Source organism: Sceloporus occidentalis, unplaced genomic scaffold (assembly GCF_023333645.1).
Source record: "Sceloporus occidentalis isolate IW3139 unplaced genomic scaffold, rSceOcc1.0.p SCAF_171, whole genome shotgun sequence".
Classification (NCBI taxonomy): Eukaryota; Metazoa; Chordata; class Lepidosauria; order Squamata; family Phrynosomatidae; genus Sceloporus; species Sceloporus occidentalis.
In genome coordinates, this window is record NW_028317151.1 from 231,041 (window position 1) to 258,650 (window position 27,610).

Here is a 27,610-nt window from a genome sequence, read left to right on the forward strand (position 1 = left end):
CCAATAGCACAGCGTTGTGTTGAGTGCTGAGGTGATGCTTCATGCTAGCACTGGTAAAATGGCCAGACACTTTCCCTCTGCTTATTAGCTTCCCACAATGTTTGCACTTTCCATATCGCCCTTCTTCAACATTTTCAAAGTGCTCCCAAATTGGGGCGCGCATAGCCTTGGAGTGTGCCTTGGGTGCTGCTCCTACTGCTCGGGGTGGATGAACAGAGGCAGAACTAGTGGTGGTGGGACTGGTGGTAACAGTACTGGCCATAGTGGGACTGCTAATTGCTTTAGATTTGCTAGGTTTTGCTGCTGCTGCTGGTGGTGGTGGTGGTGGTGATGATCGTAGCGGAGAAGGTGGAGGCTCAGGGGAAAATTGTGCACTAGTCATTTGGACACTGCTCCCTGAGGAATCTGATTCCTGACCACTCATCTCCTCTACTTCCTCTGGCTCATAGTCTAGCTCTTCATTAGCCAGATCGAATGGAATTCCTGCTAGGCTGGAGCTAAGACTGATATCGTCGTGAGACTCGTGACTAGTAGTAGTGCGAGCAGGAAGAATAGACTCTGCACTTGGCCTCTCAGTCTCAGGCTCCTCTGCTACCTCGCTAGGTGGAGTTCCACTATGTGTAGCCCTCTCTCTAACTGTCTTTACAAAAATTTTGTAAGGACTTGGTGGCTTGCTAGAGGTACTAGGAGGACATGGCGTGGCGGTACCAGTGGGAACAGTAGGCGCAGCACTAGTGGTGGTAGAGGCGGTAGAGGTGGGGGTGGTGGTGGTGGTGGTTTTCCCTACAAAGGAATGAGATCGCTTTGGTTTGGGACCCCTCTGAGTCTTGCTGCTAATTTGGCTCTGCTTGGTACCTTGCATGCTGCTGGTGGATGGGGAAGATGCTGCTTGGGGCAAAAGGCACTTCTTTTTAGTCACTGGGCTGGTACTACTTGTGCTACCCTTTAACTTTGAACGTGCTTCTGGTGCTTTAGGCTTTCCGTAAAAAACCATAGAGCTTGTGGGCCTAGCCGCACTACTACTGCCTGCTTTTGGTGCCTTTCCTTTACTTGATGATCCTTCAAGCAATGCTTCCCCAAATGATAAGCGAGAGCTTGGCCTACTTGGCCGACTAGACTGACGCAAAGGCTGCATCTTAGAACTGGTGGTGGTGCTGGTGGTGGTGCTGGTGGTGGCGGTGGTAGATGGAGCTTGTCCCTCCTTAGTCCCAAAAGGAGGATCCATTTCAAATGTTGTGTTGTGTGTGTAGTGTAGTGTAGTGTTTAAAAAACTATAAAAAAAATAAAAAAAATAAAAATAAAAAAAAAGGAAAAACGAATTAAAGACAAAAAATTAGAGGAAGTTCTCTTCAGTGCTACTGCTTAAAAAGTAAAACTATGCACTACTGCACTGTGCTGTGTGCAATCTGCCAAAGTGCTAAAGTTATTTAAATTATTAACTCAAGATTAACTATTTAATAACTAGCAGTATTTTATTTTTAATTTGAATTTACACGGGCCTAAGAGCTTAGCCTACTACTATGCTAGCCTAAAGCTATATTTCCTTACTATAAGTCTACCTCTAGGCAGACGCTCTCAAACCCACTAAGCTAAAGTGAGGTTAAATCAGATTCAGTATATGATTTATTAATTAATATTAAGTTATATAATATTAATAGATTAGAAATAATTTACTTATATATTATGTATTATAGATAGAAGAATATAGATTATGAATTAGAATTTAGAATTAGAATTACTTATATTATAGATTATGAATTAGAATTTATATTGTTATATATTATTTATAATATATTATAGATTAAGATTAAAGAAGATTAGAATTATTTTAGTACTACAGCTAGTAGCTTGAAGCTTTGCTTAGTACAGCTCGTCACAGTCAATTTTTCTTGAAAAGAATTAGAAATAAAATAAAATGTCACAGCAAAACAGTTAGCTTCACTGCTGGCTGCACTCACTAGCCCAACAAGTTCACTTCACTGATGGACTGAGGTGAGCAAAACACTAAGGGTACTTTTAATAAAATTGAAATAAAATGTAAAATAAATGAGAAAATCTTTGCAAAACAGTTAACGTCACTGCTTGCTGATCAAAAAAAAACACAGCACTTATGCGGCTGCACTCACTAGCCCAACAAGTTCACTTCACTGATGGACTGAGGTGAGCAAAACAAATGAAATAAAATGAAAGATTATTAATTAAGAAAAATTGACTTGGTCTCTTGCTGTTGCTAAAACAAAGCACAAACTATAGAGCTGCAGCACCAGTACTAATAAGATTAGCTGAACTATACGCTAGTAGTAATTATTTAATATTATTACTTTTATTTATAGCTAATTTAATTAACTATTAAGACAAGAAAGAATTATAGAATTATTGATATTACTGATTTTAGATTAGACACTAGTAGATGTCTTGAATGTCTACAGTACACTCTACACTAGTATACTATTACTAACTATAACTGACAAATATATATATAATTTTATAATGAATTCAATTATTAATTATATTAATTAATATTACTGATTTTAAATTAGACACCAGTAGATGAATGTCTACAGTACACTCTACACTAGTATACTATAGAATATATATATATATATGACTGACAAATATATATATATATAATAATGAACTATTAAATTATAGATTCTATTAAATTATTATTTATAAATTCTATTTAATTTATTTAAGCAGGACAGGCAATAGGCACTAGTGCCAGCCCAGGGCAAGGGCACCCCAGTGCCACTGAGGCACTGGGTGCACTGTCAACTCAACAGCACTTACACTACAGTTGATGACAAATTAAATAAAAAAAATTAAATTAATCAAATTATTATTATTAATTATATTAAGTAGCACTGAAGTGAGGATGAAGTACACTGTGAGAAATGGCAGGCTAAGGCTTACCAGTCTCACACAGAACAGAACAATCTCTCTCTGTAACGCTCGGATGCAGCACAGCAGTGTTGCCAAAGCAGTCACAGCGAAAAATGAATGGATCTCTCAGGCAAGCTCTGGTCTTATAAAGGCGCCTTCAGAATTCAAAAAACAGCAGCACAGGCATTGGACGAGACCCTTAGCGTGACGTCACAAGAGTGAGCTGATTGGACAGACGAGATCAGCTCACTCCTGTTTGAAATTTTGGCGGCTGCGCGGCAAAAACGAAGACGATCACGAAGAATCTTCGATTCTTCGTGGTTGTGAGTCTTCGTCTTCTCCTACGTTTTGCCGGCACTGTATTCTCTTCGGCGTGTCTTCGGAACGAACAAAAAAACGGCCTCTTCGTGCTCGTTTTCATGTTCGCCCGAAGACGAATGCGCAAGTCTAGTTGTAAGAGCATTCTTTGGAGTCTTGCTGGCACTTTGCTTAATGGTTTAGTAAGTATTGATTCAAGAGGCTTGTGGTCATACTGCACTGTAACGGTTTTGCCAAATATGAACTGGTGGAACTTTTTAGCAGCGTAAACAATTGCCAATAGTTCTTTCTCTATCTGGGCATAATTCTGCTTTGCGGTAGTCATCGCTCTAGATGCATATGCTATGGGGCAGTTATCTTGAAGTAAGCAAGTCCCAAGACTGGATTTAGATGCATCTGCCTGAATCACCACTGGTTTTGTTGGGTCAAAAAATTTCAATATTGGAGCCTCAATCAGTGCCTGTTTTAAGGACTGTACTGCTTTAGCATGCTCTGGGTCCCACTGCCAAACAATGTCTTTACATAGTAACTTCCTTAATGGTGCTGTAATCTCTGCCTCCCCCGGTATATATTGTGCAAGATACCGGACCATGCCCAAAAATCTATGCAGACTTTTTTTGTCCTCAGGGTCAGGCATTTTGCTAATTGCTTGGACTTTCTCAACATCAGGCTGAACTCCTGCAGGGGTGATGACATGTCCCATATATCGGACTTCTGATACTTTGAATTGGATTTTGTCAGGATTAAACTTGATGTTCTCATTTAATGCTCTGTTCATCACCTGGCTCAGGATCTGATCATGTTCCTCATACGATGATGCAGCAATGATCATGTCATCAGCTATGGTATGCACACCTGGGATGTGCCCAAAAATCTCCATATTTTTCTGCTAAAATACTTCACTGGCTGACTTTATCCCAAATGGCATCCTGCAAAATCTGAAGTTCCCCCATGGGGAATTGAAAGTACATTGATGACTCTGTGTCTAACCATCCTTTTCATCAAGGATGGTGTATATGGTTTTGCCAGCAAGCTGGCTCTGTACATCGTCAGCAGTAGGGATATTAAACTGGTGGCGCTTTATAGCTTTTTTAAGGTCCAAACATACCCTCAGAATGCCATTCTTCTTTTCTGTGACAACAAGGCTGTTGACCAGTCGGTGGGCGCGTGTACCTTAGCAATGATCTGATCCTTTTCTAACTGCATGAGGGTCTCTTTAAGCCTTCCCAGTATTGCAAATGGGATTTTCCTGCAGCCATGCATGACTGGAGGCACATTTGGGTCCAAGTAGATGTGGTAAGTTCCTTTAAATTGCCCAATTCCCGAAATGCATCAGGGTAACATTTTACCAGATCATCTTTTGTGCGGATGGTTTGTGTAGAGACTGTGTGGACCTTATGAAGCAAATTCATTTCCTGACATGCAGCTTTTCCCAACAATGGAATTGTGGAGCATTGTGTGATAAATAATTCTAGCTCTGCTGTGTGTGTGGCTGTGGTTAGATACACAATACCTTCTGGGTGGATCCTGCATCAAAAAGACAAACACTACTTTAGTGGCCTATGGGTATACGCCACTAAAGTAGTGTTTGTCTTTTTGATGGGTAGCTGTCCAGGAATCCTTTTGAAGAGAGTGAGAGGTAACACATTTGCCTCAGCACCAGTATCTAACTTGAAGTTAATGGGTGCACCATTGATTTGCACCTCAGAGAACCATGCTGAGTGGTTTAATTTGTGTCCTTTTCCTTGGTTAGAAGTCTTATCTCTCAGTATTGCTCCAATATATAAAGTCTCAACTGTTTTTACTTTCTCACCCTCCTGGATCCTGGATTTACAGCATTTTACAAAGTGATTATTTTTGTTGCACGTGTAACAAACACACCCAAATGCTGGGCATCTTTGAGGTGGGTGAACCCTGCCACACTTAGAGCACACATTCTGTTGTTGCTCAGCCCTTGTAGCATAGTGAGGTTTGCTCTTGCTGCCTCTAGTAGCCTCTGCTGGCCTAGAGAGAGTAGATTTGTACTCCAATGAATGAATAAGCTGGCAAGCACTTGTTGACATGTTTGCAGCCATAACTTGAACCTGGGCTTTTGTGGCTTCAGCAGCCTGACACATCTCTACTGCCTTTTGAAGTGTGAGCAGACGTTCTTTAAGTCTGGCATCAGTAACACTAAAAACCAATTTGTCTCTTAACATGTCATCAAGTATAGTCCCAAATTCACAGTCTCTTGGCTTCACTCTTAGTTCTGTCATATATATTTTAATACCCTGTCCCTCCAGATGTGGATGTGTCCAAAATTGGTGTCGCTCAAACACATTTTTCTTTGGATTACAGTGGTCCCTGAACAACTTCAGCACTGAATTTAATGTTCTTTCAACAGGCAGGGCTGATTCCAGTGTGTTGTAAACCTCTTGTCCTTCCCCACCCACAACATGCAGGGCTATGGCAATCTTAGTCTTCTGCTCCTTCTTATAAAGTTCAACTGCCTCAGCATAAATTAAAAATCTCTGCCCCATCTCCTCCAGTTTTCACTTACATTTCCTGTGAACTGCAGAGGGTCTGGTGGTTTGAAAAACTCCATGCTGATGCTGGATAAGCTGTAAATAAAGTCCTTGTAACAATATCCTTACCCAGACAAGTGACTTTCAGCACTTCTGACACCATGTAGTGTTTTCTGTGTGTAGTATTTAACATGGAGAGCAGGAGCCAGCACTACTTGATAATAGTTACATAGAGCAGTTCTTTATTCAGCTCAGATGCAAACACAACACTCAAAATGGAAAACGCCAACCAAACTTAAAATGGCCAGTTCCCCACCAACAGTCCAGTGTGTCCTTTCTTAAAGCAACAGTATACCACACTTTTCTGTCTTTTCTATATAAAGAGTACCCCGGTATTGATATGTCCCAGTCATTTCTCATTATACCATGTTTCAGTAACAGCCACTATATCAACATTCTCAGTTGCCACTACTGTTACAAATTCATGGATCTTATTCTCTAAACTGCCAGCATTTTTAGACATGACCTTTAGCTTGCCATTTAACACTAAAGCTGCAATTGCTTTCTGTCCTTGTTTTGAGGGGCAAAATATATTCTACTGCCCATTCCTATCTTAAAATCTCCTCCAGCTGTCTAGCCATTCCCACCCCAAACACATTGGACCCTCTTACATTGAGGTGCAATCCTTCATGACTATAGAGATCATACCCCAAAGCAAAATCAGCCCAGTGCTCTAAAAAGCCCTCCTTCTTACACCAAGACTTCAGCCATGCATTTAGCTGCCTAATCTCCCTCTGCCTTTCTGGTGTAGCGCATGGCACAGGTAGTATCTCTGAGAATACTACCTTGGAGGTCCTTTTTTAATCTTACTCCCTAAATCCCTAAAATTACCTTTTAGGACACTCCATCTTCCTTTTACTATGTCATTGGTGCCAATGTGCACCAAGACAGTTGGATCCTCACCAGCCCCTCCCAATAATCTATCCACTTTGTCTGCCACATGCCGAACCCGGGAGACAGCAAACCATTCAGTTGTTGCGATCAGAGCTAAAGATTATCCTGTTTTCCTAATTATAGAATCCCCTACCACCACAATCTGCCTGGGCTTCCCTCTTCCTCTTCCCTCCCCCACTGCAACCACGTCTTCCTGTCACCCAGCTATGTCTCCCTTCTGACTGATCTCTTCCCTCATTGCTAGGCACGCTTCCCAAATCTGGCCTTTTAGTCATCTAACAAACCTACAAACCCATGCATCCTGTACTCAAAGGATGTTGTTAAACAAATATTGGGGTGGTTTTTGAAGGTGAGCAGTAAATTCATACCAAAAGAACAAAGTGCGTGGAAAAAAACACAGAAAAAAGGCTAGTAGTAGAATTAGTCCATGGAATGGGTTAAAATACCAGTATCTGAAATACCCTGGGGTATCTAGTTTTCAAAAATATGTTATTTGATGGTAAATTGCACTGGTCGGCTTCAAAGATGTTCGAAATGGCACATGGGGCAGAATTACCAGATTTGGAAAAAATGGTTTTCAAATACCAAAACGTTACTTGTAATTATTGCCCTATAACGTGCAAAAAAAACCCATAAACATTTCTAAACTCTAAAAAAATAAAATCAGCCATTGACACAATGTGGTTAATATAATATTAGAAGGTATTGGGTCTGACTCTGGACAGACAACGAACTTTCAGATCACCTTCGCTATCCCCAAATTTCTACACATATTTGGTAGAAGCTTGGAGAACACTTAATCCTACAGTATGGGACTGCACATTTCACTCAGGGGTTCGCCACACTTTCACAAGATTGGACTTCTTTTTGGACTCACCACACATACTCCCGGGTGTTGGTGGTATTTACACAATCCAAATATCTGATCATGCCCTGGTGTCTTTCTCTATGAAACTGAATATTCCAGTGAAATAAACCAAGAGGTGTTCTTTCCTCACTTATCTTGGAAAAAATCTAGATTTTTTTGAAAGGGGTATGGGGGAATTACCTGGACTACCAATATCCAACATACCGAATTTGCTCGATTATATTACGGTCCTGATTAGAAGACGACTCCCCAAAATTTGAATATTAATTAAGGAAAAAAAGTTTATCACTGTGTGGCAGGACTACATTAACTCCCTTCCGCCTCCCACGTGTTAAACTGATGTTTCTCACCACTCCCTGGTACATGGCAGCGACACTCCGACAGCAGGACCTTATACGAGACTGACTGGGATGCTCTGACTTGTTGTGGGGGACGCGGTTGCCCTTTGCTTCTGGATGGAGACTCTGGGCACCTTGTCTGCTATGCGGGGCTCCTACTTGCGGTTTTCTCTGTTACCTCAGTAGAGGGAGTTGTGAATTCCTATTGAGACACTTGACAAGTTTTGAGGATTGGGTCCTACTTGGCTGACTCGCTCTTTATGCTGTTTTAGGCTAGGTTAGGTAATGCAGAATAGCCGTGCTAACATCTGATGTGACGAGTGGACAGATGGGTTTTGTTTTTGGGTTTTTTTTTGTGTTTCTTGTATAACTTGTTTATCTCAAGGGTGTCCATTTGGTCACTGGATGTTGCTATGTGCTGCATCATACTCCCTCCTTGAGTCATGTGGTTGCAACTACTATATGTCTCTGACTTGTGATACGGTCTTTGAATGCATTTGCTTTGTGTTCTTTTCTCGATACACTAAGACTCATTGTCCATATTTATTATACGATTTACGATACTTCCCTATTGTAACTATTCACTCTTGGTATTTTTTTGTTCATGCTGTATTCTTTTTGTTGATGAATAAAGTTTATAAAACTTTTTTGTTTTTAAAAAAAGAATGTCTGCTTAATATTACTTTTCAGTAATATTAAGTAGACATTCTTAATATTATGTATGTTAAGCTTTTTGCCTTTTATAGTTATTCTAATTGTGCCAATCTTTAGAAGGCATGTACTAATTTTGTAATCAATATATACAGTATCTCTCAAAAGTGAGTACACCCCTCACATTTTTGTCAATACTTTATTATATCTTTTCATGTGACAACACTGAAGACATGACACACTGTAAAGTAGTGAGTGTACAGCTTGTATAACAGTGTAAATTTGCTGTCCCCTCAAAATAACTCAACACACAGCCAACATTTTGACACTTTGGGCCCAATTTGGGCATTTCCCCTTAGTTTGGCAACGAACGTGAGTATACCCCTAAGTGGAAATGTCCAAATTGGGCCATAGTGTCAATATTTTGTTTGGCCACCATTATTTTCCAGCACTGCCTTAACCCTCTTGGGCATGAAGTTCACTAGAGCTTCACAGGGTGCCACGGGAGTCAAATTCCACTCCTCCACAGAGCTGGTGGATGTTAGAGACCTTGCGCTCTGCCACCTTCTGTTTGAGGATGCCCCACAGATGCTCAATAGGGTTTAGGTCTGCAGACATGCTTGGCCAGTCCATCACCTTTACCCTCAGCTTCTTTAGCAAGGCAGTGGTCGTCTTGTGTTTGGAGTCGTTATCATGTTGGAATACTGCCCTGCAGCCCAGTCTCCAAAGGAAGGGGATCATGCTCTACTTCAGTATGTCACAGTACATGTTGGCATTCATGGTTCATGGCTGTGTGTTGAGTTATTTTGAGGGGACAGCAAATTTACACTGTTATACCATCTGTACACTCACTACTTTACATTGTAGCAGAGTGTAATTTCTTCAGTGTTGTCACATTAAAAGATAAAATAGATAAAATAAAATATTGACAAAAATGTGAGGGGTGCTGCCCCCTCAAATAACTCAACACACAGTGAGTAAGTGGAAATGTCCAAATTGGGCCCAATTAGCCATTTTCCCTCCCCGGTGTCATGTGACTTGTTAGTGTTACAAGGTGTGAATGGGGAGCAGGTGTTAAATTTGGTGTTATCTCTCATAAGAAACAACAGATGACAGGGAACAAGGCAAGGAACACAGAGGATGGAGTGAGGAGCTGGAATCCTCGGACATCTGTTTCTCCTTTAAGCAAGGATAGGACATCTTAACTGGGACATGGGGAGAGAGGAACCAAAATCCTCAGATGATTCAGGGAAAAGAAGGCAAATGTAACGTTTAACCCTTCCCTGTCTGGAATTCTTTAAACTCTGTGCTGCTCACTTTCTTTGCCAACCACTAGTGGCCGCCCTTGTCACTCTGCAGCACTCAGACCTGATTGACATGTCCAGGTGCACCTTATTTCCTGGATTACACACCCTTTATAAACCTGCCCAGCCCTTCAGTCTGGGCCTTGACATTAATGTTTCTGGACTATCTGTTCCTGTTCCTGAGTTGCGGCCAGCATCCCACAAGCGGACTCCCAAGCCGAGTGCCCTGCAAGCGGACTCCCAAGCCGAGTGCCCTGCAAGCAGACTCCCAAGCTGAGTACCCTGCAAGTGGGGTTACCTGTCGTGTGCCCCATCCAGAGGGCTTCCTGCAGTGTGTGCCCCATCCAGAGGGCTACTATCCGTGTGCCCCGCCAGCGGGCTTCTAACCAAGAGACTTACTATCTGTATATGTTTATACTCTCTTCGGCAATACAATCCATATTATCATAATCAGTCTGTGGTTCGTTTCGTTCCGCTCGTCTGTAGTGTCCCCTGCACCTGGGCTCCTTCCCACCTGTGTACTCGGTCCGTGACAGCAAAGGTACAAAAAAGACTGACACACATAAATACAGGACTAGCCTAGGACTATAAGATAACAATTGGAGATTCCATCACATCATATGGCCATAGATGCTTAGCCTATCACTAAGCCAAAGTACTCCAATATTCAGTGGGTCCTAACACTTAACCCTACCTACTGAATTACTAATAAGCTGAAACAAAACACTGAATCTAAACACAAAACCAAGAAGGACATACCTTTAGTCTGCTGACTGAGACAAACATAACAAACGGGTGGGGCACACCTTATAAGCAAAGAGCAGAACTGGAATCAAGGAATCGGGGTGACAGATTACTGGGAGGGGCTGGAGAAGACCCAGCAGTCATGGTGCACATTGGCACCAATGACAAAGTGAGAGGTAGGCGGAGTGTCTTTAAAAATGATTTCAGGGACTTAGGTAGCAAACTTAAGGCAAGGACCTCCAAGGTAGTTTTTTCTGAAATATTACCTGTATGTCAGGACCCGGGCGAGCAGGTCTGGTAGGAGTCCATGTGCAGGGGATACGGGGGACTCTGTCTGTACTCCTTTATGCATGGTGACAGAGAAATAGGTACAGACAGAGTAGCAGAACTGGAAAGGACGGGAGCTGAGGCACAGAGACGGGAGCAGAGGAAGGTGCAGGCTCGGGAGCTGAGACAGAGAGACGGGAGCAGAGGCAGGTACAGGCTCGGGTGCAGGTGCAGGTACAGGCTCGGGTGCAGGTGCAGGTACCGGCTCGGGTGCAGGTGCAGGCACCGGCTCGGGTGCAGGTGCAGGCACCGGCTCGGGTGCAGGTGCAGGCACCGGCTCGGGTGCAGGTGCAGGCACCGGCTCGGGTGCAGGTGCAGGCACAGGCTCGGGTGCAGGTGCAGGCACAGGCTCGGGTGCAGGTGCAGGCACAGGCTCGGGTGCAGGTGCAGGTACAGGCTCGGGTGCGGGCCCACTGGCAGGTAAGCCCACAGGCAGGTTCAGGCTCGAGTGCGGGCCCACTGGCAGGTAAGCCCACAGGCAGGTTCAGGCACAAGTACAAGCTCGGGTGCGGGCCCACTGGCAGGTAAGCCCACAGGCAGGTTCAGGCACAAGTACAGGCTCGGGTGCGGGCCCACTGGCAGGTAAGCCCACAGGCAGGTTCAGGCACAGGTACAGGTGAGGCCCACTGGCAGGGCGGACGGGAACGGAGGCCCACTGGCAGGGCGGACGGGAACGGAGGCCCACTGGCAGGGCGGACGGGAACGGAGGCCCACTGGCAGGGCGGTCGGGAACGGGGGCCCACTAGCAGGGCGGCCGTGAACGGAGTACTACCGGGCCAGGCACGTGTACAGGTTCATGCACGGGTACGGACTTACGCTCGGGTACTGGATCATGCACGAGTACCGGCTCAGGCACGGGTACAGGAACGGGTTCAGGCTCAGGCACGGGTTCAGGCTCAGGCACGGGTTCAGGCTCAGGCACGGGTTCAGGCTCAGGCACGGGTTCAGGCTCAGGCTCAGGCTCAGGCTCAAGCTCAGGCTCAGGCTCAGGCTCAGGCACGGGTAGCGGCTCAGAGCAAAGGCAGTCCTACAACTACAATGCCAAGGCCCCGACTGAAGGGCAGGGCAGGTCTTTTAAAGGCAGGGCTTCACTCAATTCATAAGGCGCAGCTGTACCTGATAATCAGGTTCAGATCACTCCAGAGGGTGGAGGGTGGCCACTAGTGGTAGCAGATGTATTAACCTGAAGTACAATTCAGCCATGGTTCAGGCAGCAGAGAGTGGATCCTGACACTGTACCACGTGCCACACCAGTGAGGCAGCGGGAGATTAGGGAGCTAAACAAGTGGCTCAGAAGCTGGTGTAGGAAGGAGGGGTTTGGGTTCATGGAGAACTGGGCCGACTTCTCTGTCGGATACAGGCTCTACAGTAGGGACGGGCTGCACCTCAATGGGGAGGGTGCAGCTGTGCTCGGGGAGAAGATGGCCAGAAGGGTGGAGGAGTGTTTAAACTAGGGAAAGGGGGGGAGGGAAACTACAATATAGAAGGGGAAGATAGTGTAGATAGAGAGCTGGGGCTTATAAATGTACCTGGGGGTGGAGCGGAGGGAGGGGTTAGAATAGTTAATAGGGATAGGCTTCATAGGGAAAAAAAACATACACCTCTAAATTGTATGATTACTAATGCCAGAAGTATGACCAATAAAACTGACGAACTGGAGTTAATAATGTCTAAAGAAAATTATGACATAGTGGGTATAACAGAGACATGGTTGGATGATAGCTATGACTGGGCGGTTAACATACAGCGGTATAGTCTATTCAGGAAGGATCGAAAAAAATGAAAAGGGGGAGGAGTTTGCCTTTATGTAAAGTCCAGCCTAAAGGCCACACTGCGGGAGAATATATGTGAGGGAAATGATAATGTGGAGTCATTATGGGTAGAAATATATGGAAAGAAAAATAATAAAATACTGATCGGGGTTTGCTATAAGCCACCAAATATAATGGAAGCAGCAGAAGATCAATTATTAAAGCAAATAAACAAGGCAGCTAATCACAATGAGGTGGTTATTATGGGGGACTTTAACTATCCCGACATAAACTGGGAAACCGAGACCTGTGAATCTCATAAAGGAAACCGGTTTCTGACTATAAGTAAGGATAATTATCTGTCCCAAATGGTACAGGACCCGACCAGAGGGGGCATCCTACTGGACTTAATATTAACCAACAGACCTGACAGAGTAACTAATGTGCAGGTCAGGGGGCATCTAGGAAATAGTGATCACAATATGATGCATTATAACTTTTCCTTCAATAAGGGAACTCTTAGAGGAGCCAAAAGAACTATGAACTTTAGGAAGGCAAAGTTTGATCAACTAAGAGAAGCACTTAACACTGTAAATTGGGAAAATGTCCTCAAAAACAAGAGTACAGACACTCAATGGGAGATTTTTAAGAATATCTTAAATTCTCACTGTGAAAGGTACATACCGTATGGGAATAAAAGAGTCAGGAACAAGAGAAAACCAATGTGGATAAATAAAAATGTAAAGGGGGCAATAAATGGCAAAAAAAGGCATTTAAGCTACTAAAACAGGAAGGCAGTGAGGAAGCACTAAAAAGCTATCAGGAAAAAAATAAAATATGTAAAAATCAGATAAAAGCAGCAAAATTGGAGACAGAAAGACTCATTGCCAAACAGAGTAAAACAAAGCCTAAAATGTTCTTTAACGATATAAATAGTAAAAAGGTTAAAAATGAAAGCGTTGGCCCCTTAAAAAGTAATGAGGGAGAAGTTATAGATGGGGATCAGGAAAAAGCTAATCTATTAAATATATTCTTCTCTGCTGTATTCACAGAGGAAAATGAAATGCCAGGTAATATACAGCAGGATGAGATAAATGCCCCAGTACATGTCGCCTGTCTAACCCAGGAAGAAGTGCAGTGCCGCCTAAAAAAAATCTAAATAGACAAATCACCAGGTCCAGATGGCATTCATCCCCGCGTTCTAAGGGAGTTAGGTAATGTAATAGACAGACCCCTATTTCTAATATTCAAGGACTCTATAGTGACAGGGTCTGTTCCCCAGGACTGGTGCATAGCAAATGTTGTGCCAATATTCAAAAAGGGGACAAAAAGTGACCCGGGGAATTATAGGCCTGTTAGTTTAACTTCTGTTGTGTGTAAACTGTTTGAGGGTTTCCTAAGAGATGCTATTTTGGAGTATCTCAATGAAAATAAATGTATGACTCCATATCAGCATGGGTTTACAAGGGATCGGTCCTGTCAAACTAACCTGATCAGCTTTTATGAGGAGGTGAGCTCAAGACTGGATCGGGGTGAATCATGGATGTCGTATATCTTGATTTTTCCAAAGCATTTGATACGGTGCCACATAAAAGGCTGGTACATAAAATGAGAATGCTTGGGCTGGGGGAGAATGTGTGTATGTGGGTAAGTAACTGGCTCAGTGATAGGAAACAGAGGGTGGTTATTAATGGTACATACTCTGAGTGGGTGACTGTTGCTAGTGGGGTACCACAGGGGTCAGTTTTGGGTCCTATTCTTTTTAATATATTTATTAATGACCTTGTAGAGGGATTGTATAGTAAAGTATCAATCTTTGCAGACGATACTAAACTCTGTAACGTGGTTAACACAATAGAGGACAGTGCACGGTTACAAATGGATCTGCATAGGTTGGAGGCTTGGGCTGGGATGTGGCAGATGAGGTTCAACACAGATAAATGTAAGGTTATGCACATGGGGAAGAAAAATCCAGGCTGGGAATATGTATTAAATGGGAAAACACTGGGGACGACTGACATGGAAAAGGACTTAGGAGTTTTAGTTAACAGTAAATTTACCTGTAGCGACCAGTGTCAGGCAGCTGCTGCTAAGGCAAATAAAATCATGGGGTGCATCACGACAAGGAAATAATTCTACCACTGTACAAGTCACTAGTCAGACCACACATGGAATACTGTGTACAGTACTGGGCACCAGTGTACAAGATATAGTGGAGCTGGAGAGGGTTCAAAGACGGGCAACCAGAGTAATAAGGGGAATGGGAGGACTACAGTACCCAGAAAGATTATCAGAATTGGGGTTATTTAGTTTTTCAACCTTATGAACTATGTTACTATGTTACTATGTAAAAGCACAGAACAGAACATATGGAAATCCAGGAATGGATTACAGCAAAGGGGGAACTTTAGCAAGACAGGGAAAATCAGAGATATGCAGCTCTGCAGCCTGGATGGACCTTGACATTTTCCTCATTCTGATGCTCGGTTTGAACCCCAGCAAGTTGTCTTGACCATGTCTACATACCTAAATGTATTGAGTTGCTGCCGTGTGATTGGTTGATTATATATTTGTGTTAACATGTAATTGAACAGGTGTACCTAATAAAGTGGCCAGTGAGTCTCTGTATATATATATATATATATATATATATAATGTAGCAAGTGTAACATATTCTATCTATGTGAGAATTATCTGTGGCGAGCACAGGAGAGAGAGAAAAAAAAAGTTCTCTATTTGTATTATTACTGTTCCACAACAGAAGGGGGAGGTTCCTATAGGGCATGCCTTCCCTCTGCTTATACCACCTCTGGCCCAGGTTGGAAACTTGAGATAAACTGAAAAAGTATAAATCTAATGATGGAATAATTTCTGTGTCCTTACTAGGGGCAAGTTTATGTGTTAAAGCATATTTTAATCTAATTTCCTTGGGGACCAAGGCACCCCATTTATAAATTGTCTTGATGGTAATGTGTGGGGTGGTATTATGTTGGATTCTTGTGATTATTTTTGGTCTAGGGCAGACAGATAATGAATTTTAACTCTTTCTCCCCCAGAACCAAGTCACACGCATGCTTGGAGTAGTGTGCGGCAAAAGCTCTGAAAAAATATCCCTTGCCTTATTTTCAAGGTTGTTATATAATCAGATCTCAAATAAAGGTCTGACTACAAGACTAAGATCCAGATCTCCCGCTGCAGGGGACCTGGATCTTCTATGACAGACCTTCCGTTGCTCCGCCATTGAAGCCCTTGCGGAAGTTCTGGGTAGCTGTGCAGGCACATCGCATAGATTTTCACCAGCTGCCACAGAGCTGCAGGGGACCTGGATCCTCCTCTCTGGCAGCCGGTGAACGTCTGTGCGATTCGCGCAGACAACCTCCACTGCTACCCGGAACTTCTACTGGGGCTTCTACGACGAAGCACATGACCTTCCTGTGCTCAGTCATAAAAGATTGGCAAATAAAAGGAAATAAAACAAGAAATGCAATCATAGATTTTATTAAATATAAAAAAAAGAGTTTACATGTGAATTGTAAATATTCATAACTACTAGTAAAACCTTTTCCCTATAGGGTAGTCTTTTTTAAGGCTTTTTCTTTTTTCCTAAATTTTCAAATGTGGGGGTCGTCTTTTAATCAAATACAGTATTTTTTTCAGTAACTGTATGTGCGAGTCTCAGAGAAGGGACCCCAGGGTGCCACCACAAACTTTTAAACATTCCATGTACGTACATCAGCAATCATTTCTCACTCTGCCCAGCACGTATCTTTATCCAGAAGCTGTTTAACCTTCTCAGAAAGGCCACACATATACATGCACGGTTGTTAGTATACATCACATATGTACATATTCACAATCAACTATTCCTGTATTTGATAATATGATTCACTAAATATTATACCTGTAAAAATTAACAGCTCATAATGATAACTATTGATTGCCAGATCCAAAAATATCTCTCATTACCTCTGCTCTGTAAGGCAAGAAAATAGCACTTGCAAGATTTCCGGTTATTCCACTCAGAATATAAATAATAGAGATTCGCTGCCACCCAGCTAGCTTTTCCAGGTCTCGAAGAATTGTCATTTGAAAACAGACAGAAACCAAGCAGTGCAAGATTCTGTAAATGTGAAGATAAAATAATGATTAGAGCTATTAGTAATTGTGGTTAATTATTTTCAGGGTTATAATCACAACAAGTAATGATACAAACAGAAAATGCATTAAGAACACTATCTTTTTATGACTAAGTTAAATAATACAATGCATACATTCAATTTTAAAGATACTAACATTAATGAAGAAAATATGTTAAAAGCAAAAGATATAGATTTCAACATGTTCATATCTAAACCCATCAAAGCAATACATTTTTGTAACAATACAATAGTACATATTTAAACAAACTATACACACACAGTATGTGTATATAATATATACACGTGCAACAAAACTACACAGCATCTTCCTGTGAGTAGAAGAATAGATAAATCAAATAGAAATCTATAGAATAGACAATTTCTTCGATACAACGTTTTCTGCGTCCTAGGAGAAAACTAAATGCCCAAATAATCCATGGAAGACAAGTGGAGTTTGAATGATACCTTTATTGGCTAACTGAGTAAATATAGATTGCAAGCTTTCAAGACCCCTCAGGTCTCTTCATCAGGCATGTTATACAATAATGTGAAAAACCTTTCTTTAAGTATCAGTCAAATACCATGGTTACAATTGGGAAGCAGATAACATCAAAATGTCCAAGACAAGGTTCTTTGATCAGTCAATAGAGTTAAAATCAGAGGTGGATTGGAGTCATAAAAGGAGGTGTCAGGAGGTATTCACAACTCTAATGGGGTCAGGTTTTGTGCATGTCTGGTTTGTTATCTACAAAGTGATAATGGGATACAAATTCCCTATCCCGGTTGAGGCCAGCATTTAAAGAGTTAAATTTAAGTATTCATTTAACCTCCCATATTTTTCTCTCCCTCTGAGTTTTGAACAGTCCCATTAATACAGCCAGTCTGATGTCACTGATGCTATGTCCATTTTGGCAAAAATGTTCTCCCACTGGTGTCTCTGCTCTCTTGTTGTTGATGTTGAATCTGTGTGAATTAAACCTTTTATGCAATGGCTGGTCTATTTCACCCACATAGAGGGCTGTTTGACACTTTGCACACATAATAAGGTAAACCACATTAGAAGATTTGCAGGAGAAGGCACCATTGATCTTATGGCGTGTATTTGAATTTGGTATAGGCACTATGTCCACAGTGTGGATGTGTGCGCATGTTTTAATCCTTCCTTGTAGGCAGCGGAAAGTGCCATTTTTTGTGGACTTGTTCAGGGCACTCCTGGTTAATAGTTGTTTAAGATTGGGGGGCTGTCTGAAGGAAAGTAGGGGAGGCTGTGGAAAAATTTCCCTGAGTCTGTCATCGGGCCGGGGGGCAGGGGGGCAATTGCCCCCCAGGCCGCCTGAAATCTAATCTAAGTGGCCACTGGGTGCTGATGCCGCCGGCCGGCGCTACTTTAATACATTTTTTTAAAATTGAATATGGCAAGCCGGATCGGCTATTAAATGAAAAAAAAAAATAGTATTAAAGCAGCGCCGGCCGGCGGCATCAGCACCAAGCTCCGCCCCCTCGCACTCACCTTTCACCCCTCACGCTGCTCCCATCACTATGCGGCCATCAGATTGTTGGAAATCGAATCTAAACGGCCGCTGGGTGCTGATGCTGCCAGCCGGCGCTACTTTAATACTTTAATTATTTTTAATATGGCAAGCCGATCCGGCATATTAAATAAATAAAAAAAAGGATTAAAGTAGCTGATGCCACCGGCCGTTTAGATAAGTTTTCCAGCAGCCTGATGGCCGCATAGTGATGGGAGCAGCGTGAGGGGTGAAAGGTGAGTGCGAGGGGGCGGAACCACTTCACTTGACTTGCCCCCCAGGCCTTAGGCTGCCAGCCCTCCCCTGCTTGAAGTTCTTTAGATATTTTGCGTAGAGCTTCTACCTGGGGGTGGTAAGTGACAACCAGAGGCACACGGGTTCCAGTATGATGTTCTTTGTACTTTAGTAATTTTTTTCTGGGAATGTTGGTGGCCTTCTGTATCTGGTTGTCAATTATCCTGGCATTGTAGCCCTGGTTCATAAAGTCTCCCCTTAGTTTCTGGAGCTGTTTGTCGCGATCTGCTGTATCAGAACAGATGCAGTTGTATCTTATGGCCTGGCCGTATATGATAGAGTTTTTTGTATGTTTGGGGTGGAAGCTGTTGTTTTTAAGGTAAGTCGGTCTATCTGTTGGTTTGCAATACAGGGATGTGTGGATGGTATTGTTCTTAATGCTGATGGTGGTGTCCAGGAAGTTTATTTCTGTGGGTGAGTGGCTGATTGTGAGGATGATGGTGGGGTGAAATGCGTTGTAGTTCTCGTGGAAGGTGAGAAGTTCCTCTTTGCTGGCGGTCCAGATGATTAGAATATCATCTATATAGTGAAGGTACACCAGGGGTTTTGTTTGGCAGGTGGATATGAAATCCTCTTCGAATTTTGCCATAAAGAGGTTGGCGTATTGTGGCGCCATTCGAGTACCCATCGCAGTCCCAGTTTTCTGGATGTAGAGGTCCTGTCCAAACCTGAAATAGTTGTGGTTAAGTATAAATTGAATGAGCTGCGTAACTGATTTGGTGTCCATGTTGTGTCGGTTCAGGTATTCCTGGCATGCTGCTATGCCATCTCTGTGTGGGATCTTGGTATATAGGGATTCAACGTCCATGGTGGCCAGGAGAGTGTTATGTGGGAGTGGGCCCAGGTCAGCCAGTTTGTTTAAGAGGTCTGTGGTGTCGTGAAGGAAGCTGGGTGTTTGTTGTACTAGTGGTTGCAGGGTGTTTTCTATCCAGCCAGATATATTCTCTGTCAGTGTACCAATTCCTGAGATGATGGGTCTCCCTGGGTTGTCTTCTTTGTGTATTTTGGGTAGCATGTAGAAGGAGCCCAATTTTGGATCTTCAGGTATTAGTGGTTTTAGCTGGCCTTTAATGGTGTATGGCAGTTTTTGTATTATCCTACAGTTGTTTAGTAAATTCCTTGGTGGGATCATCCTGTAGCTTCACATAGTGTCTTTCATCTGACAGTTGTCTATTTGTCTCATGTAAATAGTCAGTGGTGTTCATAATGACAACAGCACCCCCCTTGTCCGCCGGTTTAATAATAATATCCTGGTTGTCCTTCAGGGATTGAATGGCTTTATGTTCTTTGTGTGTCAGGTTGGGTGTTGGGTCACCCCGTTTCTCCAGTATTTCCACAGTTTCTGAAGCTCTCTATGTACCTGTCCAGTGTAGGGTTTCTGCCTGGTTTTGGGCTCCAAGTGGATATTTTTGTGGGAACCCGGGTATTGTGATGTTGCTCTGTGGTGTTGGTGTCTTCTCTATCATGGAAGAATTCCTTGAGTCTGAGTTTTCTGAAGCATTCCTCCATGTCGCTGCATAGTGTAACCTTGTCCACAGGTTTAGTGGGACAGAATGACAGGCCTTTGGAGAGGACAGATAGTTCTTCTCTGCTCAGTCTGTGTGTTGAGAGGTTCACAATGCAGTTCTGCTTTACTTGGCTGATGGATTCTGGTGTGAAGTAATCCATGAAAAAGAAGAAACAAATACACAATAGTGCTCTCTGTTTAAAATGTTTCCTTTATATATAAAAGAATATAGGTGCCAACATACATTTATTGGAGCATTAAAAGCTGCTCACTTAAATAGCCCTTGTGGGTGTTTTCAAGGGTAACATCCAAGGATTAATCACCAGGTGACACATGCTCAGGAGAAGTAATTCATGTAAAATAATAAAATGGACATAGTGCAGCTTGAACATACACTTTTACTATTAACCTTAAAATGTTACACTTACTTTAGAAAATTGAGACACAAAGGAAGTATTTCACATAAAGGAAGAAACTTTAAAAACTCACAGTCCTGTGTATTGTGCTGGATAGATCGAAACAGGCTCCTCCACTATGTGGGTAGCGATGTCCAGTTCATGAACGAATCGTTCTTTTGAACTGGTTCTTTTCAATGAACTGGATGAATCGGTTCTGTAGACTAAACAATTCATTTGTAACAGTACAGTTTATTTATCATTAACTCCACTGGTAACATTATTCTAGAGTGAGTTATCAGCATATTACACAGACACAGATACAGGTTACAACAACTCTTGAGTCAGTAGCTCACCAATTCACTGACTCAAAGAACTGTTTAAAACAGCCCTGAGTCACCAGCAAGGACGGGCTGGACCGGGGGACCCAGGCCGCCGTAATTCTAAACAAAACATCGGTGCAGCTGCGCCCAGGGGAAGCAGGAACCCAGCGGAGTTGCATGAATTTATTTCACGTCACATGACTCCACTTCGTTCCTGCTTTCCCTGGGTGGGACAAGAGAAGTTGTTAGCACAGAGTGCAGCAACACAGAGGGGAGCAGCGGCCCTGCGAAAGGCTCCGAGCGGCACAGAGTGATCTGCAGCTCAGGTAAGGGGGTAGGAATGAGCATGCATGATTGAGGAAATGAATGGTTATCTGTGAACAAGAATATGAATGAGTGAATTAATTTTTGTGAATAAGTAAATTAATGAAGTATACAGGGAGGCTGTTTGAGGCTAAGATGCCACAGGCAGGCTTTTTGGGGTGCAATTGTGTCAAATCCTATGCTTCCAATCTGGGTGTTTGGCAGTTACTGTGAATGCAATCAGGGTGCCAGGGCTGACATGATACTAATGGGGGGGCATTAATTCACAAGGAGGTGCTGGCTGGGGGCATGAATTCACAAGGGGGTGCTGGCTGGGGGCATCACATATATCCATACTAAAGGGGGGCTGTCTATGGGATAAATATACAATGTGTGCCTAGCTGGGGGAAATACACAAGGGTGTGGGGGCACTAGGGTGACCACATCGGCCATGTTTTCCAGGACACATATAACCTTTACATATTGCAGACCAACCCAGATAAAATGCTGTCCTGCAGTATGGGGGATGCCTAGACTCATGGAAGGAACCAACTAGTCAGATATACATCCCCCATACTGCAGGGCACCATTTTATCTGTGATGGCGGCATCAATACATAAGGGGGGCAGCTGGGGCCAATACATAAATCAATACTAAAGGGAGGGGCTGGCTGGGGCTGATACCCAAAAGCCGCAAAAACATAAAAGGGGTGGGGGTTAATGACAAATCAGTGTGGAAAATACTTTTTTTTTTTATTGTTGTAGCTTAGCCTGTCCGGATGTGTGTGTCAGCGTGGCTGGGATCCAGGTCCCCCGCAGCGCTGCAGGGGACCTGGATCCTCCTCACTGGAAGCTGGTGGACGTCTGTGAGATGCGCGCAGACAACCTCTGCTACTAATGGACCCAGCTTCTTTGTAGGACAATCAAGACGGAGGTGTCTGGTTGACAACCAAACCTTATCACCCGGGTGGTATGCTGGAGCATCGGAATGACGTTGGTCGGCAAACAATTTGTGTTGTAGCCGAGTCTTTCTTAGCGTCTCCCTCAGCATATCGTACGTTTTAGTGCGCTTGACGATTTGTTCAGAAACTGAAGGAACAACACATGGTATGGGGGAACCTGGGAGCATGGAAGGGTGATATCCGTAGTTGGCATAAAAAGGAGACATGTTGATGGAGTGATGAACGTGTTTATTGTAGGCGAATTCAGCCAAAGGTAGGTACTGATCCCAGTCGTCCTGTAAATAAGTGGTGAAGCAGCGTAAGTATTGCTCTAATGGCTGATTGGTAGGCTCGGTCTGACCATTGCTCTGAGGGTGGAATGCCGTGGAAAGAGACCGTTGTATATGCAGCTGTTCACAGAATGCCTTCCAGAACCGAGAGGTGAATTGGGAGCCGCGATCAGATACTATATCAGTAGGCAAACCATGTAAACGACAGACTTCTCGAATGAACAGAGAGGCCGTCTCCGCAGCGGAGGGAAGGTGATTGATGGGGATAAAATGTGCCATCTTGATGAAGCGATCGATCACCACCATTATTGTAGACTGGTTGTGTGAAGGAGGCAAGTCTGTGATGAAATCTACAGTGATATTGGTCCATGGTTTTGAGTAGAAGACCGGCGGGTCTCTTGTGCATTTCCTTGGAGCGGGCACAGGGAACACAGGAGGATACGAATGATGCAACGTCTTCCTTTACTTCAGGCCACCAGAAGGACTGTTGTATCAAATTGAGGGTCTGTTTGGTACCTCCATGACCTGCGGCAGGGGTGTTGTGGAATGACTGTAGTATCCGCAGATGGTCCTTGGGTGGAACGTAGACAAGGTTGTTATGATAGTAATAACCGTGTTGGTATCGCAACCCGGGAATCTCAGATGGGTTAATGTCTCTTGAATGTTTACGCACAGAATCCCATACTGAGTGGGTAACAGCTAGGAAATGGTTAGGGGAGAGGATCGTGTCCTGATCTAAAGATGACGAGGTTAATTCATACATCCGGGATAAGGCATCCGCCTTGACATTGCGAGACCCTGGACGATAGGTGATATGCAGTGGAAACCGGGTAAAAATAGTGACCATCTTGCTAATCGAGGTTGCAGGCGTCTAGCCGAACGTAGATACTCCAAATTTTTATGATCCGTCAAGACGGTGATGGGGTGAAGAGTACCCTCGAGAAGATGTCGCCACTCCTCCAGTGCTAGTTTTATGGCCAACAGTTCACGTTCGCCTATACAGTCATTTCTCTCGGCAGGTGAGAGCGTTCTGGAAAAGAAGGCTACAGGATGAAGTTGACCATCGGAGTCTTGTCTTTGGGAGAGGACAGCACCTACAGCGGTGTCAGAAGCATCGACCTCGAGTGTGTATGGTCTCTGTGGAACAGGTAGTTGAAGGATAGGAGCCGAGGCGAATTTCTCCTTCAAGTACCTTTTGGGCCGCCTCAGTCCAAATAAATCTTTGTTTTTTAGAAGAAATGGTGATAGGTTGTATAGTTCGTGAGAAATTGCGAATGAATTTGCGAAAAGTCTGTAGGAGCTGGCCAGTTGAGAATTGTCGTAACCTTTTTGGGATCCATCTCTATACTGGTTGGAGACAGGATATATCCCAGGAACTCTATTCTCTGTACTTCGAACATGCATTTCTCCAATTTAACATATAGTCTGTGCGTCCTCAGACGGGCCAGAACTTGGCACACATGTACACGGTGCTTCTCCAAGGACGGTGAGAATACTAATATGTCATCCAGATACACAATAACAAAATGGTCTAGAATATCATGTAATACATCATTGATGAAATGCTGGAAGGTGGCTGGAGCATTGCACAGGCCGAACGGCATAACGAGATATTCAAAACGACACCGAAAAGCTGTTTTCCACTCGTCGTCCTTGCGTATCCTCACCAGATTATAAACCCCGCGTAGGTCAAGTTTGGTAAAATATTTAGCAGATCGTACATGTTCTAGTAGTTCTGGGATGAGTGGCAATGGATAGCGGTTCTTAATTGTGACGTTGTTTAGCTCCCGGTAGTCTATGCATGGGCGCAAGCCCCCATCTTTTTTATGAACAAAAAAGATCCCGGCTCCAGCAGGGGAAGTAGAGGGTCTTATGAAGCCTTTCGCAAGATTTTCTTCAATATAATCTTTCAGTGTAGCGAGTTCTGGTTCTGAGAGAGCGTAAATACGGACGAAGGGTATAGTAGCACCAGGTAGGAGGTCAATGGGACAATCATATGGTCTTGAAGGGGGTAATTTGTCAGCACTTTTCTTCTCGAATACGTCTTTAAATTGTTGATAGGGAAGGGGAATCTCTTTGAGAGAAACGGTCTGTATGAGACAGATGGATGTAGTCTTTAGACACCGACTGGTACAATACAAGGAGGAAAACTGAAGTACACCAGTCTCCCAGTTTATGAGAGGGTTATGTCTCCTGAGCCAAGGGAGACCTAAAATGAGAGGAGACACTGGAGAGGGTACGACATCAAACTGGATGGTCTCGGTATGACCATTCCCTATTTGAAGGGTCAAAGGAACAGTCTCTCTGACAATGGGACCGGTTTTGAGAGGACTTCCGTCCACGAGCTGGATAGCTACAGGGTTCCTCTTGAGACATGTAGAGATAGTCAAAGTCTGGAGTGTCTCGATTTTGATAAAATTCCCGCTGGCTCCTGAGTCCACCATGGCTGTGAGATGGGGTGTACCTTTAGTCCACTGCAAAGACACGGAGATAGACAGATGAGGCGATAGGTAAGGATGTCCATTGGAACTGGTATGAAGCAAAACGATCGGTTCCTTACCCTTCGTATGACGGGCACGGAGTCTGGAGTCTTTGAATAGATGGCCTGGTTTGCCACAATACATGCAGAGGTTCAAGGCTCTACGACGCTCTCTCTCTTCGGTCGAGAAGGGGCCTCGAACAATACCTATCTGCATAGGTTCTTCCGTAGGAGGAGAAGGGACCCCGGGATGATTCCGCGCTGGTGTCGAATTGGAACTGGTGGCCTGGCGTTCGGATCGCCTCTCTCGTAGTCTTCTGTCAATCTGGGTAGCCAGACGTACAAATTCTTCTAATGGTGGGATAGAGGTGCGTGCAAGTTCATCTTTGATAGCCTCTGACAAACCCCAGCGAAACTGGTCATGTAGTGCAGGTTCGTTCCAGTTTGATTCTAGAGCTAGGCGTCTGAACTCCGAGATGTATTCCTCCACTGGCCGCCGACCCTGCTTTAATGCTTGCAATGTAGTTGTAGCTGAGGAGGCCCTGTAGGGATCATCATAGAGGGAATCCAAAGCTTCATGAAAGGAACGCCAAGAGTCCAATATTGAACTATTGTTGTGCAATAGGTGATGCGCCCAAAGTTGAGGTTCACGGGATAACAGGGATAAAACCATGTGTACCTTGATGTAATCTGTAGGATCTCACATGAAGTCACAAAAGCACGATATATACTCCGATCTCCCAAAAATCGTTCTGGTAGAGGAATCTGTGGCTCAAGAGCAGTGGTGCCTTCAACAACTGGAGGTGCTATAGCAGGTGGATTAGCAGGAGCTTGTTCGGGAGGTGCATTTTGTTGTACCTGAAGGTGAAGTACCTCCTGTCTTAGGTGGCGCTGGTCGGTTTGAATCTCCTGGAGCGTCTGTTGGAAGTTGGCTAATTGTTGTGTGAGAACGGTAATTGTATGCAGGATACCTCACAGCGGTGAGGGCAGATGGTAACTCAGCAAGTCCAGGAATAAATAGCCAAAGCTCAGGATTGGAAAAAATAGCGTAAACGGTATTTATTAACCAAGGTTCAGGAACGGAGAAATCAGCAAAAACGGTATTCAATAGCCAAGGGTCAGGAACGGAGAAATCAGCATAAACGGTATACAATAGCCAAGGGTCAGGAACGGAGAAATCAGCATAAACGGTATACAATAGCCAAGGGTCAGCAACAGGAATCAATAGGAAAAAGCAGCAACACAATAGAGCTCCGTTAAGCACAATAACTGAGCACTGAGTGATACTCAGTGCTGGTTTTTAAAGCTACCACCAGGGGTCGCCCTGCCTCCGTGCGTAATGTCGTTGATGCGTGTTCCCCCGCCTTCTCCATTCAGGAATCCACAAAGAGAGGTGGGGGCGTGCGCGCGCGCGTCTATACACAGACGGCGAAGCAGCCGACAGAGCAGCAGTGAGGACGGCAGCGGCGTGGGAACTGGTGCCCACCATTGGCGGGTACTCAGGTGAGTCACTTCGTTGGGGTCTTTGCTGAGGACCCTGACACTTTGCATACTGTAAATTAACTTCTGGGCCCATTCTTGCATAATCAATGCATGGAGTTTTTCCGAATTTGTGGGTTTTAGTTTGCCCACCCGTCTCTTGAGGATTGACCCGCAAGTTGTCAGTGGAACTAAGGTCTCGGGGGTTTCCTGGGCATGGACCCAACATTTTGATGTTTTGTCCCCCGAGCCACTTAGTTATCACTTTTGCTCCATCATGCTGGAAAAGGCATTGTTAGTCACCAAACTGTTCATGGATGGTTGGGAAAAGTTGCCTCTTGAAGGATGTGTTGGTACCATTCTTTATTCATGGCTGTGTCCAACTCCCTTGTGAGTGAGCCAACTCGATGGACTGAGAAGCAACCTTACACATGAATGGTCTCAGGATGCTTTACTGTTGGCATGACGCAGGACTAATGGTAGCGTTCACCTTGTTTTCTCTGGATACGTTTTTTTCTGGATCCCCCAAACAACGGGAATGCCCTCAGCAGGTCAATACTTGTACCTTTTGCAGAATATCAGTCTGTCCCTGATGATTTTCCTGGAGAGAAGTGGCTTATATGCTACCCCTCTTGACACCAGACCATCCTCCAAAAGGCTTTGCCTCAGCGTGCATGCAGATGCAAATAGATTCTACTATTTGTCCCGAGTTTAGAAATACCCAATATTTTTATGGTTTTTTTTGCTTTTTTTTTTTGCAAGTTATTGGGCAATAAGTACAATTAGTGTTTTGCTATTTCCAAACTAATTTTTTTCAAAATCTGGTCGTTCTATTTCGGATATCTTTAGAGCTGGCCAATGCAATTTACCCAATGAAACCATATATTTTTGAAGCTTAGACACCTCAAGGTATTTCAAACGCTAGTATTTTAACCCTTTCCATGCACTAATTTAAAAATTAAATACCTCTTGGGTTTTTGAAATGCTTTTTTTTTTTTTAACTCCATTTCCATGTCAAGATTTTTGGGAAGATGCAGCACTATTTTTAACACTTGCTCATAATAATTTTTCTCAATCATAGCTTTTCTTAAATATGAAAAAAAAGTTTACATGAATTAATAAAGAAATAAAAGTTTCTTACAAGAATATCGTGAAGAATAATGAGATCACTGTTTTGTTGGTTCCACTGAATAACATTTTTAATTTAAAAATGTTTGCAGTAGCAAATGTTTTGATTCCATTATGTTTAATGTATTTAATTTATTAGGGCCTTTTAACACTTTTGCTTTC

At 43.5% G+C, this 27,610-nt stretch overlaps 1 protein-coding gene across 1 annotated transcript in view; it reads right to left on the reverse strand.

Annotated features, from left to right (window-relative positions):
• The window catches only part of LOC149279317 (inactive rhomboid protein 1-like), a 466,620-nt gene that overhangs the window by 17,904 nt on the left and 421,106 nt on the right, over window positions 1–27,610 (reverse strand). The window contains exon 16 of the mRNA XM_089501319.1: window positions 16,609–16,762. Within this exon, the coding sequence (XP_089357445.1) occupies window positions 16,609–16,762 (154 nt within the window). The remainder of the gene's footprint in view (window positions 1–16,608; window positions 16,763–27,610) is intronic.